Below are 16,297 nucleotides of genomic sequence, written 5' to 3' on the forward strand. Positions count from 1 at the left end.
AGATTAGCAATCTTATTGATAGAATCTTTTTAATCTAACAGTGTTTTATAATGTTTAATAATAAATTTAGTTTTTACTTACACATTTTTTTAAATCAGGTTTTTATTTAAAATTGTTCGGAATTTTATTACATGGATCCTTACCATATATCGGATGTTTTTTTTAGCTACATAAGAACTATCCATAACCATTGATTGCCAGATGAGATTGTCAAACTATTTTGATATTTCTGTTTAGTAAACCATCAACTCTTGAAGCATTGGAAGCCAATGTTCATGCCATAATTGACGCCATACGGCCACATTTATTGCAAAAAATGGGCAAAAATTGTACTAATCGAATGGATCATGTAATTTGTAGCCACGACGGATATATACCGGAAATCATATTCAAAAAATAAATATTGTGATATTATCTACCAGACCATAATAGAAAAATTTTTCTTTCCAATCTGTCTTGTATTATCATTTCAAGTTCTCATGCAGCTAAAAAAACACCCGATATATCTAGACCTTTATCTCACGTTTAGACCTGTTTGTATTTAATTATATAAAATTGAATTAAGCACTTACTTGACTAGGTCCAATACGATATATTGCTGTATCGATTTCATTAGCTGCTAAAATTTGTTCTACAGTGATATCTTTACTTTGAGCATCTCCTGCGAGTAACCCAAAACGACGTACAAATTCTGCTAAAGGAACTGATTCAGGAAAACCTAAGCGATGAAGACGTGCTGCTTCAAGTATTTGAGAACCACGTACCTAACAAAAATAATTGAACTACTTTTAAAAATGTATTTATCTAAAAGGATGTTATTATAATTATACAAAATGTAATACATAGTAACTTTCTAAGAGCTTTATATACTAATAATAAATATAATAAAAGTAAAAAAAAAAATCATATGTAGAATTTAATTACTATCAATAACTTTTATATGAAAATGTTTTTTATGTGTTAAATAGGCTTAATTTTTTAATTTTATTTTTTACAAATATTGGCAAATAGCCTGAAAATCTATGTAGTGAAAATAATTAATATTGTAATAAAGTTTTTTTTAAAACCACTTATACACACCTGGCTTCGCACTAACGGTATATTTACTATTTCTTCACAATTCATTTGTTGTACCGTAGTATTAGGTGAACCACTAACTGAATAGCTATTGTGTTGCCCTGCATTGTGTTGCAATAGATAGCAGTGCACAAAGTGTGTACCGGTACGTCTCAAAGTATCAATAATGCCATCCACCGTAAATTTAACTTGTAACATAATGGAATTACGTTTGACACCAGCCGAAGTAAATGAACGTCGTATACTTGATACACGTCTCAGTGATTGAGTACCTTCAAGTCCTGCAAATGAACCACAAAATACCGTACCACCAGCACCGCGAGTCAATGAACCAATATAAAGACGACTAATTTCTTCTCTTGAGCTATCTTGCAACAATGATACAGCATTACGAATCGATGGATGTTCACGACTATTACGTACCCAGCCATTAACTGTATATAATACAGGATTGGTACCCTGCAAATGTTGCAATACAAATTGTTTTGGTCCTGTACATTTACGTAAAATACATTGGTGTTCGCGATCGCCATAATGGGAAAAAAGACGTTCGAGGAATGTGTCATCGTTGGAATTAGGATACATAGACTCTTCATCGAGTAACCTAACAAAAAGAAAAAACAAATCTTCAAAATATATGAAACCAAATAAATGTATTAAATTGTTACTTACCATAATAAACCGCGTCTATCATGTTCCCGTAAATCACGTTGTGATGAGCGCACAACATGGTTCTGCGGCGCTTTATCAATAAGTGATACTAGTGGACCAGGATTTGATTCTGGCATTCCTTCTGTATCTATTTCAACAAGTTCTTGTGCATAGCGATCTCTAGGCGCTACCAATGTTGTATGATGAAAGAGTAATTGCAGACGTTCTTGTAAATAATTGTGACGTAAATCAGATAATGTCGCACCTGACTGTAAACCACAACTTGCTGGGTTTTGAAAACCTGGTGTATCAACTAACATTATGGAAGCAATTGTATGCGCTGAGGTACATATAGCTTTGTTAACAAGCGCAATTACAGCTGCTAGTGCTTCTGAATAGAGACCAATAGCTAAACTCTCAAGACATTCCCAAGCTTGTTCATTGTTGTCTGTAGGAGATTTTGAAGGACTAGTATTACTACTTGTAGTATTGTTTAAATTAAAAGCTGCCGATGTTAAATCTTCCATTGATACACCCAATAAACCTGCAGCTCTACGTGCTGCTGAGGGATTTGCAAATTGGGTGCGAGCATTAGTACCTGTACCAACTATAAGAAATGATTGGTATAAAAAACATTTCATTTATGTACAAAAATAGTCTACATATTTTTTTATATATATATTTTTTTCTTTTTCTAAGCTTTAAATATTAATAATTATGTAAAGAACATTTGTAGCATAAAATGCAAACATTTCTAAAAACAGTTTGTGTTTAAAAAAATTTTATAAACATACGTTTCGTCACCCCTGCCAGTCCCAAATGGTATATAGCTGCCAATATACTCCAAACACCTCGTACTGCCTTAGAATCAATATTTAGCGTCTCAAAAGCTTGGCCTGTTCGCATAAATTCAGCTGCTGCACGGTGTCGCTCGTCAAGTTTTTGTGATAACGACACAAATGGATGATTGTCTTCAGAAGATATATTATCTAAATGTAGTTCCTTTTGTAACAAACCTTCAGCACCAGCTAGTAAACGAGTCATTATATGAAAACTATGTTCATTGGGTAAACGTCGTCCAGCCCGTTGTCGTTCTGGTAATAAAATCTGTAGAATTACATTAACTTAGTACAATTCATATAACTCATATAAGTTTCAATAGCTAAACAAAATATACAAAGTGAATATTCATTTGTTATAGTCTGTGTTAAATTGCAACTACTATAAATAATTAAAACAAAAAATAAATTTAAAAAATTTTACAATAATGTATAATCATGTATACAATAATGTAATTCTTTAACTTATAATTTTTCATAGATTATAGAACATTATTTGGACAAAGCGTTATTACTCAAAATTAATGTATTTATTCTATTTTACTATTATTTTTAAAATTAATTTATTATTATTATTAAAACTTAGTATTAAAATATAATGCAGTTTCTGTTGATTGAAAGACTATATCTGAAACGTTAAGTTTCAGGGAATAAGGAACCGGGTTGGGCCCCTTATTGACGAATTCGGCCAATAATAAAAAATAGGAGTAAAAATAATCTAATCAAATAGATTTTTTTCTTTTTGATTGGGAAAAAAACGATAATATATTGTGGAACTATATTTTGCTAAACATAAAATGTTGTTTGATTTAAACAATCAATATAAAATTGTAGTTATAAATTAATAATAATAATAATGTAATTATGATTTCGATGAAAATGAAAGACTACTCATAACTGTCATGGAGAATATAATTTTGAAGCCCTGCCTATCGGAACTATACTTAAAATAGACATATTTAAATTCTCAAAAACACTGTAATGTGAACATGTTCCAGTAAGTTAACTGGAAAACAAATGGTGGCGTTGATAGTAATTTTTGATGTACATTTCTCTTTAAAATGAGTATGTTCTAATAAATCTTTTTACCGAAACAAAACGATCGCATATCTTCTAGTTGAAATAATGCGAAACAAATATTTATTTATTAACGCAATGAAGGTATATAATTTATTAATATTTAAACCTATGAATAGATATGATTCAGTATCAGAACTATAACGGACGTAATTTCTAACGTTTTTGTTATTTTAACGGTGGCAAAACTTTTTGTGAGCGCTTGCTAAGTAATAAAATTTTATAATATTAAGCTTTAAGCAAGCCTATATCTTGGTACTAAATCAACATAGCTGCTTAAAAAAGTTTAACTACAAAAATTTATTTTTCATCAAGTCAATTTTTGGGCGAACCATAGAGTTTCGAATAATCCTAACTATTCATGACAAATTGTTTTTTTTTATTTCATATTTTAAGATTACTGTTATACAAAATATTTCTGGTATACGTTTACTAAAACGAATGGTTAGAATAAAAGTAATTCAAAATAAAAATTTTTTTTTTACTATAGAACATTTTCTCTATATAAAAATAGATGATTTATAAATTGCGCCGTAAATAATTTAAATAAAAATAAAGAACTTGTATTTTTGATCCTATGTATTATCCCTGTATTCTGTTTGTTTTAAAAAGCACAAAATAAAACATGTCCTTAGAATTTTGATCATACTTGTCATGCAGCCGTATATACCTACGATTATAATACTATGTTAAAATGCTTTGTGTGCCGCAGAACATTAACATACGTGTTACTTGTTGCACGCGTACCGTAGGTTAGCCATCACTGGACTATACGGTTAAGCAAATTTCACAAAATAAGCTTGACGGTCAATTTATTCAAATATTTCTTGGAAATTTTTATAGTTCAGCGAGTGGTTACGCTACTTGTAATAATGTCAGCCACTGGAATAGTACCCAAAATCATCTATGATTTCGGACAGATTTGTATTTTTGCATAAACCATTATACACCATTTTTGAATAAATACTAGGAGCGCTACAACTACTAGTTGTACAGAAAGATTGCAAACTTAAAAGGCACGCATTTTTTAAAAGTCGATTCAAATATATAGGAGTCTTAACTCAATACTAGTTGATACGTTAATTCATATAATAAAAAATTAAAAATAAATTTAATCTAATCTTAAATTATGTAGCACCTTTTTAACTTTTGTAATTTTAATATAAATTAATATATTTTAATAAAAATTTTTAATGGGTTAATAAAAGTATCTCATTTCTAGATACAATATGACTTCAAATAGAAAGCCCTCCTTTTAAAACTAAATAAGATCATAAGACTATATATAATAGTCCCTGATTCCCATTTAGTTCAATTCAACTAAATAAAAATACAATTTTACTTTATAAACTTACCTGTACTGAAGCGGAAGCAATTTGGCCTGTTTGATCAAAGTCTAGGCTTAAAAGTTGTGTTAAACGTGTCGCATTTGAGTTCAACACTGTTTTAGTATTGCCAAATGCTTCGATTACAACATTAATTGCATTCACTTTCTCCGCATTTAAAAAGTTGTTATAGGAACCTATAAATCAAATAGGTAAAAAACATAAATTCACTGTGTAAATTGAGACGTCAGTGTAAATTAATGTAAACTATTTCCCTTTTATCTTGATTGTATGGCAATAAAATTGTCATATTGATTGAGGAATTATACACTTAAATAAGCCCACGATAAAGTAAATAATTCAAAAGTATTTAACTCTGAGTTACAATAGCAGAGAACCTACACGTTCTTTTTGATTCATAATAAAATAAAAATTTTATAACATGTTCATATGTCAAATGCCCGTTATTTTTAACTATATTAAAGCCAAGTAATAAACTATTGTAAATTTAATAACAATTTGAAAATAATTTGTAAATTAAATATACAAGAAAATAAACGATATATCTGAAAACGCTCAGCCCAAGCAATTACAGAAATTGCAAGCAACCACGCACAGAGCAACACACTTGTGCATTTAATGTATGACTCAATACCTCACCACATAACTTTGAATTTTTGCACTTAATTAACCCCAAAAACAGTCCGACATACCAGCTGCCAACGCCAAATAGTAGAGAGCGTGTTTAAAACTTGTCGTCTTGCCCGAACCAGAACGTCCCATAAATATAAGACTTTGATCACGACGTGTCTCCAACATGCTTCTGTAGGCCGTTTGCGCCAAAGAGTAGATATGCGGAGGCATATCCTCAGTTTTACAACCGCGAAACATTGAAACAACCTGCGAATGTCAAAAGGCGTAAGACTTTTTTCATTTTCTGTACTGAATTATATAAAAAACAAATCACTTTTTTTACGTACCTTTTCCGAGTAGAGCGATAATGGTGCCATTGGATTAACCACCATTAATGTTGGCCCAGCTTTTGTATGTATTAGATTGCTAGCGAAACGCTGACGAAGACAGTGTAAAACAGACGCCTCATTTAAATGTTTCAATTCGCATATGTCTTCAATCAGGTCTAATGTGGCTAAATTCTGCTTTTCGATATCATCCTCATCGACGGTCATTTCCTCGCCGTTGTGCAACAATTGCACAATCACCTTATGATTTTCCATGTGGGCTTTAGTTTGTGGTAAACGTAAAGCTGCACAGAAACCACCTCGATGTACCAGCCAAACATGTTCCCCATTTCCATTCGTCATAGCGGAGTCGGCATTCTCATTAGAATTGTTTAGTTCGCTTTGCTGATTAACACTCCGAGACTGTAAAAAATTGTAATGTAAAAATAAATTAATATTTAAATAGGAGATAATAATATTTCCGTATAAGATACGAAATGTTGTCTTCTACATTAGTAAGATTAATTAGTTTAAAATATGATCAAAGTTTCTTAAAATATCCTCTTATGGCAGTTGATATAATTTACACTTTTAATTATTAAATAAATTATTAAAAGTGGGATGGCTGAAATAATAATATGGCAGAATATAAGAGAATTCCTTCAAAAATTTCAGAATATTAATTAGTTGTTATCTGTATCGAAATTTTTAAATAAATAAAAATTGAATATTCTTTCAGCATATAATTATTAAGAAAAATTTGACCTGCATTTATATAAAGAACTTAAAGAGATTATAAATTATAATCAAAGTCAAAATTTGAATCCCGACAACTTTTCAGTATAGTCTAATATAATCTATCAGAATTAATTGTCTATCTTCGATATTAGTTTATTGTATTCTATTGACAACGAATTTTTGGATTTTAAGTAACGGTAAATACATATGTAATATACTATGGCGCTTGATTTGAATTTTATTAACTGAGTTTATACAAACATGTGTATTATATATGTTTAACATAAATATGTTTAACACACTTAAGCTTGCCAACTAAATATAGAAACAAATATTTATCTATATAAGTCACTTTTTCTATAATGATTAGATTATGTTTCATTATAGCTAATTGAGTGTTAATTAATTTCTTCCAGTTTAATAACCACATTTACTCCAATTTTGTTTCTTCGTCTCAACTTCTTACTATATTATTCACTCTTACTATATATTTTATTCACTATTTACTAGAAGAAATAATTTTTATATTTTCAAAATAATAAAGTGAAAAATATAAGACTAATATCATTTATTTTAGATTAAATCTGAAATCTATAGATGTTTTTAAAATTATGTATTAATGTAGAGGTTATACATTATTTATCACGACATTTCTAGATAAATTCCTTAGGATTTCATACAAGCTTAGACAATACTGTTATAGATAATTTAATACGGTAGTTATATATATGTTGAGACTTAAATTTAGAAGTTAACACGGTTCTGAATTGTTAGTGGAACAGAACACTGCTACCAAAGCAAACTTTTATATTATCGATTAATCCCAACCAAAGTTGGCAGAAAAATATAAATAAATTTCCTAATCCTAATTTCCTAATCTCTCAGCCCAGTATTCTTGTTTTGGATCAGGTTTAAACTTAATGAATAGTGTTATCTCCTTCTAGACAAAGATGGCATTATGTCATCTCAGACAGCCCCACGATACGGGAAGTAATTTGCTAGCAATATCACCTGTGTTTTACTAAGGAGAACTACCTTTAAATTGAAATGCCAAACCAGCTCATTACCTTAAGTGTCACATGTTAAAGTAAATTAAAAGAAATATTTATAAGATTCTAGCGTTAGTTATATATCCATTTAACAGAATATTATCATTTTGCAATTATAAAAAAATACAATTGAGAGCAAAGCTATATTGGTAATTAATAAAAGTAAGTAAAGTAATAAAATGAATTGAAGTCTTGGTATAATTTTTAGTAGAATTACAATTAAGACCCAACTTCTTGATTTCTTCAAATTTCTGATATCTACCTGTCGAACAAAATTTTTTTTATTTTTTAATACAATCACAGTATCTTTTAAAGTATGGTACTGATTGTAAATTATATAGATATTATATTATATAGATTTTAATGGAATTTCATTAGGAGTACCAATTATGTATATTATTATCAGAAGTTACACAATGTACTAATATTGCTTTCTTCAAAACTAATTTGATAAATGAAATAAATTTTGTTTACATTTCTGTTTCTAATAACACTTAGGTTTTATATTGACCTTTAGCATTTCAAAAGTTGAATAAATTATCTTTAGAAGCAAAAAATCAATTGAACAATTTTCCTAGAAAATAAAATGTTTTCTTCATTTTTTTTATTCTTTAGATTTGAAGATAAATACGAAATAACCTATTACAATATATATTGAAAGCAGAGTTTACTATTTGTGCAGCCTCTTAAAGATATTTTGATCTGGTTTTGGTTAAACATTTATTTTGTATTTTAATCTTGTAATCCACAAGATTACAGATATTTTTAGAAGTTACTAAATTTGATTTCTAAAACTTTTTTATTTTCTAATTAGTTGTAGACACAAAATAAACAACTTTTGTGTGGCAACTGCAGTTGTTGTTGTCTATAATTTTAGTTTTGTGTACATTACTCCACAGGCTTCATTAAACTGAGTCTTCTGTCCACACCTCCATGCTGAACCACAGAACTACTAGACAACTGTAAACATCATATCATATATTTTTTTGAACATTTGTGGCGATGTTGATATTTCCATGTTTCCGCGCCAAAAGATACACAAAAATTCATTCCATGCAGTTTTGATCATACAACTTGGTGTGTTTAGGATTCTTCTTTTATGGTAATTAAATTTTTCCGCTTGATTTTCTTTACATAATCTAAGTAATAAACAAAATGACAGGTGAAGATGTATGACTTTTAACGTAAACTATTGTACCAATTGAAATCTTATTAGAAGTAGTCATAATAAATATTTTTGACAACCTTAATCTCTAATGACGAGGTTCTAGGTTATATGTGAACTAAGACAACTAACCTTTTTTTAGTGTGCTTTTTAATTAGTATTAATTAAAGAAATACTGAGAATATTCACATCTTGAAGAAATTTTCAAATGATTAAATACTTGTTTGAATAATACTAATTTCATCTCCAATTTAAAACTTAAAAATAGTATATGTATGTAATATAAAACAAAATTAAAGGATAGCTGTTGGATAAGTCAATAAGTCAAACAGTTGTCGAAAATATTCAATAGTTAAAATATCTAGCAATGGAATTGTCGAAATTTTAAGAAAATGTCTTGTTTCTTGTCGCTTTTACTAAGTTGATCAATAGCGATCCATGTAAACATTTTCAAGGAGTGTTTCAAAATATATAGTTGCAATTTAAATGAGTTCCTTTTTATCAATTTTTAATTTTAGATAAAACCTTACTCTAGAAGCGCAAGTAGACACAACAGTAAAGATGTCCTGATAACCGTACTTTAGATTTGATTAGATTGTGCTGGCAGACCAAAAAGGCCACGCTTAGACCATTAAAATCCATTGCGATAACAGATCAGAGTCTTATTTTAGCGATTGTGTGCATCACTTAGGATGCGCGTTTCATTAGCAACTTTTCCAACAGGATTCCAACAGAAACCTCAGGTATGTGCTCCAGTCCTATAAAACTAACAAGTAAGACTCCCCAAGTATTTTTGTCGAGTTCTCGAGAGAGCCGGCCAATTACATAGTAGATGCTCCAGAGTTTCCTTTGCATTCGGCTCGTTGCATTTCCTACAAGCATCGCTGTGAGTTTGGTTTAGTTTTCGGGCAAACCGTACTTTAAGAAATGAGAAAACAGTTTATACGCGCAATTTGTTATAGTTTATGATTGACTATATCAAAAAAGGAGCAATATTAACACATCATTTTTAAACGACAAATTAGAAAAGATTTTTAAAATCTTTGTAGTACTATTTGTAAACTAATAACCAGATTAATTGAATCCGTTTAGTTTCTTCTATAAAAAAAAGAAGTCTTACTTACCAATTCTTTCATTCATTTTACTTTTCAATGATTTTTTTCATTAAAAATTCTTATACGGAGTTTTTGTATAGATTTTTTTTCTCATTTGGAAAACTTGAGCTTTGTGACATTTCGAGTTTATACCTTTAAAACTTTATTGATATTATTTTATTTAATTGAATATTTGACTGACCATATACTTGTTTTGAGTATTGCCAAATACCCATCATCACTGGTCTTAGAATTATTTCTTATATTTAATTATTAGTAAATAATGTTTTTTGAGACTGCAAATACACAAGGGTTGAGCTCGTACCCTGTCAAATTTAAAGCTTACAGTCAGTGCTCATAAGTCAACTGACGCAAAGCCGTACTTGACGACTTGTATATTTTTTATGTTCAAACTTAGAGTTTTGTTAATTTGCTGTGAAAAGTCGAAGAACGAAATCATAAACCAGCTATAGAATAATTGAATTCATTTATTATTATATATTTATTTTTAATAACCAAATTTCAATACTTTAATTTTGTTGTAGACATTATTTATATTATTCTTTTCATAGATAAGTAGAGAACCTAATCTATGAGTGTAATACAGAGAAAGTCATGCTAATGTCACTCCACGTTATTAAAAATCTATATTATATAAAAAATTGTTTATGGTTGTAGTTCACTACTTTTCGAAACCTCTCTATTAAATATAATAGTTTCTATTTATTAAAATAGTCACTACCGTCATTACTGACGTTAAATTACAATTCAAAAAATTTGTTAAATTATGTTAAGGATTTTTTTAAGTAATGGATAACGTCAATGACCAGCGCTATATAAACAGCGCTATAAAACAGCGCTGTTTAGACTTAGCATAGATTTATATTACTTCATTATAAATTAGGCGAACGTGATATATTCTTTATAGTATAGAAATATAATTAATTTTGAGGTGACAATATTATTTAATTTTTATTAATGACAATATTATAACCAATAGTGGAATCATTAAATATCAAAGCGGTGTTTTTAAGCTTATTTTGATTATTTTCTAATTCATTTCTTGAGAATTGTATACTCCTCGAATAACTAGTTAAAAGAAAGCATAAAATAAATTAAAGTAATTTGCTTACTAGTCAAAATTAAAAATCATCAATATCAACTAATATCAGTTTCTGTTTTTCTTTTTGCAGTTCAGAAGTGACTCTCGATTTTAAACGTTACTAAACAATTTGTCATAATTTTGAATATTCATTCTTTTTTTGTAAATATACAACCGTTTTTACTCTGGTTAATAAAAAATTATATACTGACAACTTTAATAAAACTCATTGTTATTAATGAAACAATTATAAACTGTTAAGAAAAATGTTTGATTTATGTTTGAATTAAAAATTGTTTTTCTAAAACAAAAGAAGTAGAACCGACATAACTGTATCCAGAAGCTAAATGGTTAGAAATTAAATATTGTGCCCAAATAGAAGTTTTTATTATTAGAACTGCAGTTAGTCAAAGTTCATTGACCACTACTAGTAATAGCAGCAAAGTAATAAATAAAATTGAAGAGCCAAACAGAGAAAGAAAATATGAATGAGGAATGAGGAATGAGGTAGCTTGTGTCAAGCAATACGTATGACAATTATGTTGACGATCAATATGCACATTTGTGCCAGCAATCTGATATAACATAAATATATGCTGAAATTACAGTACAAAAACTTTAAGCGAAGGTAATCATGACTCCACTTCGACAAATGGAAACTTCCGCATAAACAGACATAATCGAAAATTTTATACCGAAATACACATCAGTATAAGTATAAGGCACACCATAATTTTAACGAGCATGAACAGCATGGCACGAAGGAAATCCCATAACTTATAATCAGCGTGTGTGAATGTAGCTTCCATCCAACTATGTAGCTTGATAGCTTGGTATGCATAGATAAATTTGCTCCATGTATTCGATATGCATGTTTACGATATATGAGATCCCAACCACCAACGCTATTGGCGATCGATTGTTCAATTGATTAAAAATATTATAAAATCAATGAAATACAACGGCTAAGTTCAAAATAAAGTTTCTTGAAAAAATGCAATATATTTTATTGAAGCAGAAAGTAAATAAATTAAAAATGTAATAAAATAAAACAAAGATAAATACTGAGAAAGTTATTTTATGAGATAAAGAAATTCGGATCAAATGATCTTATTAACATTTTCGTTGTAATTTAATGCCCTACAATTTAAAGTGTCACATATTGGTCATAAAATTTTGATATTATTTGTATTATTTAGAGTAATTTATGTACATATTTTAGATAGTTTAGATAGTTGAATACTTAAAACTGTTGACTAATATAATAAAGATTAAAAGCTGATTAGAATGGGAATTTGTTATTTATTTCTTTAGATCACAATCTAATTTGCCAAACTGTATCATTTTTCTATGAGATTTAAATAAAATCTTATACTCTAAAAAAGTCGATTAAATATTAACGATATAAATAGAAATTTTCAGATCTAAATTTAAATGAGTTTTAAAAATAAAACATTTAATTTACTACTTTGATGTGAATTAGAAGTTAAACCTCTGAAATACAAATATTGCAAATAACATAATTTTAAAAAGCATGAAGATACTTACATAAAGCTTTTAACTGCTTATTATCTGTCAGGGTGTTCAACAATAAAACAGTATCCCATTAGTATGACAATTCTAATACATTGAATGATATGTAAGAATAGTTGGTTACCAATTCGTTTTTGATCCTTTGCAGACTATACCATGTTTATAATCAGACAAATGTGCTTATTACGCCAAGATATAGGCTTAGATCTTGCGAAAACAATATCAGTGGATAGCGTAAAGAAGAAAACACATGATTTATTAAATTTAAAAAAGATCTTAAACGCCAATCCTTTACCGAAAAACACAAACACCTTCATATCAGACATTGCATAGATAGACAGTTTCTTATGGTTGTGAAGTGTAATGTATGACAAAATCCCTTAACACCGTTACTGTACGAAAAAAAAATGTAAGATCTAACAAGTCTAACTGTTTGCAAAAATTATATTTACAACATGTGCACTGTTCTAAACTAAAAGTACATATGATCTATAAACAATGGCGGTTAGAGTTTCATAGCAAAACCAACATGAGTTGGAAGCAATTGCAAGAGCTAAAGAAAATTTCAAAATATGACTTATAACTTCTCAATTTTTAAATATGAGATTGGGAGTTTAATATACGTATTATTAATGATATTTTAATACTGCTTCATACACAGTATTTTTTTATATATAATGGTTAAAAAATCACTTTAATTAAATGCAAAAATTAAGCATATAAAATTATCTTAGTTTTTTATAAAATCAAAATCAAATTGTGTAATGAATGTACACTAATATTTTAAACCAAAAATATACTAATAACCTAAGTTGACGTACACTATAGTTCATATGTACTATAATGTAGACTATATAGTTCATATGGAATATGTAGACTGATATATTTAAGAAATAAAATAAAACACAAAAAAAAAATGTGTCATACATTCTTTATAGAATGTAATTTATCACGGATAAATAAGAACAATATTTTTTTTATGAGAGAGATCGCAACTGGTATAGATAGAGGTCCTTATTTATATATACCATAAATAAGTTTGTAAAAAAAATTAATAAGTTATTTATATTTAAATACTAAAAGCAAAAACTTTCTCAAACCTTTTTTTTTATAGCCTCGTCGTAGTTTTTATAAACTCCACTTGTGATTCCGTAACCTCTTAAAGATAGTGAACGGTCCCAAATGGTTTGCCAATTAGCTGTATCACGCCGTCTGAATGAACTTCGGTACGTGCGATTACTAAGAACATTGATGGAACCATTATTCTGGTTAACACTATTAGTATTATTATTGTTGTTGTTGCTATTATTATTGGCAGTGCTGTAGATTGAAGGTGGCTGGGAATTTTTTGGAATGGCACAATTCCAAGGCGGTCTTACACTTGTTTTTAAACTATTTTGACGAGTGCGATTAACGCGGAAGCTTCGATTGTGTTGCGTTCTCTCAAAATTTTGCAGTTGTTGTTGTTGTAAATTAGAGATTGACGTATTACTGTTAGAAGCAAAATCCGTAACCGAATTATCGCCATCACTTAGTAAACGCATGCGTCGTTGAGTGATACTTGGCGTTAATGGAGTTGTTGGATTACCAACTACAGGTTTATTTATTGTTCTATTGAGTAATGGAGATTTCGGTGTTTCGCTGGTTTTAACAATCTTAATCGGTGTTATAAAATCCTTTGTTATAGGAATAATCGATTTCTTATTAATTTTATTTAATTTCGTTGTTTCAGTTACTTTATGATCCGTAATCGTTGGTAGTGCCGTGGTTGCAGCAATACTTTGCCAAGTGGCAGAATGTTCAGAACCACTATCACTGATAGTCTCTGAACTTATACTATTCTTACGCTGCTGAACATTGGTGTCTTTTGCTGGTGAGGGTGTTTTCACCACACCATTTCCATTAACTTTTTGTTGTAGTTTTGATTTGACAGTACCACAGGCATGCGCTTTGCCTGTACAACCTTTGTGAAATTCAGGATTCAATCCTGAGCCTGGTTGTGCTGGTTTAGCTGGTACAATAGTAGAGCGCAGAGATTGTTCAAATGATTTCGGTATTAAAAACATTTCTATTATTCAGTTTAAAGTTTAAACAGAATCGTTTGCAATTTTTTACATTTTACATTGAAATTTTACATTGCAATTTTTTTTACATTTTTAATGAAATTATTTATTAAAACTTTTTTAAAAAATTAAATATGTTCGTTAAATTTTTCCAGTGTATTTGTTGTACATTTTTCGATATTTTTTTGTTTTATTTAATTTTTGCACTTCCAGTTTAATTGTTCTCTTATATTCGCTATATCTTTTACCTATTTATTTGCGTTTTATTAAATTAACAATTGTCATGGTTAAAGCAACAATTGCCAGTATCTCAAGCATAGCCAAGTCATACAATATTAACAACTGAATACCATGACGTTGCCGTCTTAGAGAAGAATTAACAAAATAGAAAATAAGTAAAGACCAGCTAACAAGACTTGCAATGAACGTAACCTTGACAAATGCGGCCTAAACTCATAACTCATGCGTCTAAGATGTTGTTGTATTATAGGAATCGTGTTACAATCTCAGTGTTTTATCTCAACTACACAAGAAAGTGTCTAAATTCTTAAAATAGACAATTCAGGATTACACGGCGGCAATAGCAGCAACAAATACGTAAAACCCACACTTTACTGACAGCTTAAGCTTAAGCGTTTAAGCAGCAAAACAAATAATGTACTTAAATATCTACAGTACGTTTTCTGAAAGGTTTCAAATTACAATTAATCTTCATTAAATAAATAAATAAAAAATAATCTTAGATCGGCAATTAAATCCGTCTAAATCTAATATGCCTCAGTTAGCTTGAATATCCAATTTTAAACTTTAGTTTATTTTTGGAGTAGAGGTTTGGTATATAGACACAAATAAATTTTAGGTATGTTAATATTTATATTTTAATGTTGTCATATAGATAATATTAGTCATAAATAATATTTGCAAATTGCAAATATTTTCTTTTCATATTCTTAGTTCTAAATCAAATATTTGTACTTCCATTTAAGTTAAAAAACAATTAACATTTATTTAAATTGTAAATTTATTTACTATTAGTGCTTTCACGTAAAAATATTATATACTTATATATTGCAAACATTTTCTTGGCAATATGGTTATGTTCATACATATATACATATATATTTATTTTACTTGATTACATATAAATACTGTTTCTCTAAACTATCTTTATATTTTTTCTCTTACCATATATTCAGTTATTAACGTATAGTTGATATTACTCTTCAGTAACATTCAAAGAATTAAAGATTAGAAAAAGAATTGGTAAACTTTTCCTTTTATAATTTTTAAATATAGAGTTTAGTCAGAAATGTATATGAAATCATATTCCTGCGAATTGCAGTTTCTCTAATAAAGCATTTAATAAATGTAAAAATAAAGAAAATCTATGTTTTAATTAAAATGTTGTGGGCCGTGGGACCTACTTTGAACAGCCATGATTTAGACCAATTTATTAATCACACTTTATTTTATCTAGTAAGCAAACGTGTAAAATTTTAAAGTGTGTGTGAGTTACATTGTCAAATAAGTATTTTTTCCTTCAAGATGGAAGGTTTACTGCTTTTGTTATATAGGTGGGGAAATTCCGCTATTTAATCTAGACAAAATTTATACTGGATTGTGGA

General features: G+C 28.7%; 1 protein-coding gene across 4 annotated transcripts in view; it reads right to left on the bottom strand.

Moving 5' to 3' along the window:
* Positions 1-16,297, bottom strand: part of LOC119679464 (unconventional myosin-XVIIIa) — a 90,476-nt gene that overhangs the window by 60,075 nt on the left and 14,104 nt on the right. For 3 of the 4 annotated variants that reach the window (XM_038091823.1, XM_038091822.1, XM_038091824.1), the window contains exons 6-12: positions 5,950-6,351; positions 5,683-5,869; positions 5,000-5,166; positions 2,523-2,835; positions 1,750-2,335; positions 1,081-1,681; positions 573-764 (exon numbers count right to left, since the gene is read on the bottom strand). In XM_038091823.1, the coding sequence (XP_037947751.1) occupies positions 573-764; positions 1,081-1,681; positions 1,750-2,335; positions 2,523-2,835; positions 5,000-5,166; positions 5,683-5,869; positions 5,950-6,351 (2,448 nt within the window). Of the gene's footprint in view, positions 1-572; positions 765-1,080; positions 1,682-1,749; positions 2,336-2,522; positions 2,836-4,999; positions 5,167-5,682; positions 5,870-5,949; positions 6,352-13,709; positions 14,706-16,297 lie in introns of those variants that run through there. The other variant, XM_038091825.1, reaches the window with a different exon arrangement.

Source organism: Teleopsis dalmanni, chromosome 2 (genome assembly GCF_002237135.1).
Source record: "Teleopsis dalmanni isolate 2A chromosome 2, ASM223713v2, whole genome shotgun sequence".
NCBI classification, from domain to species: domain Eukaryota; kingdom Metazoa; phylum Arthropoda; class Insecta; order Diptera; family Diopsidae; genus Teleopsis; species Teleopsis dalmanni.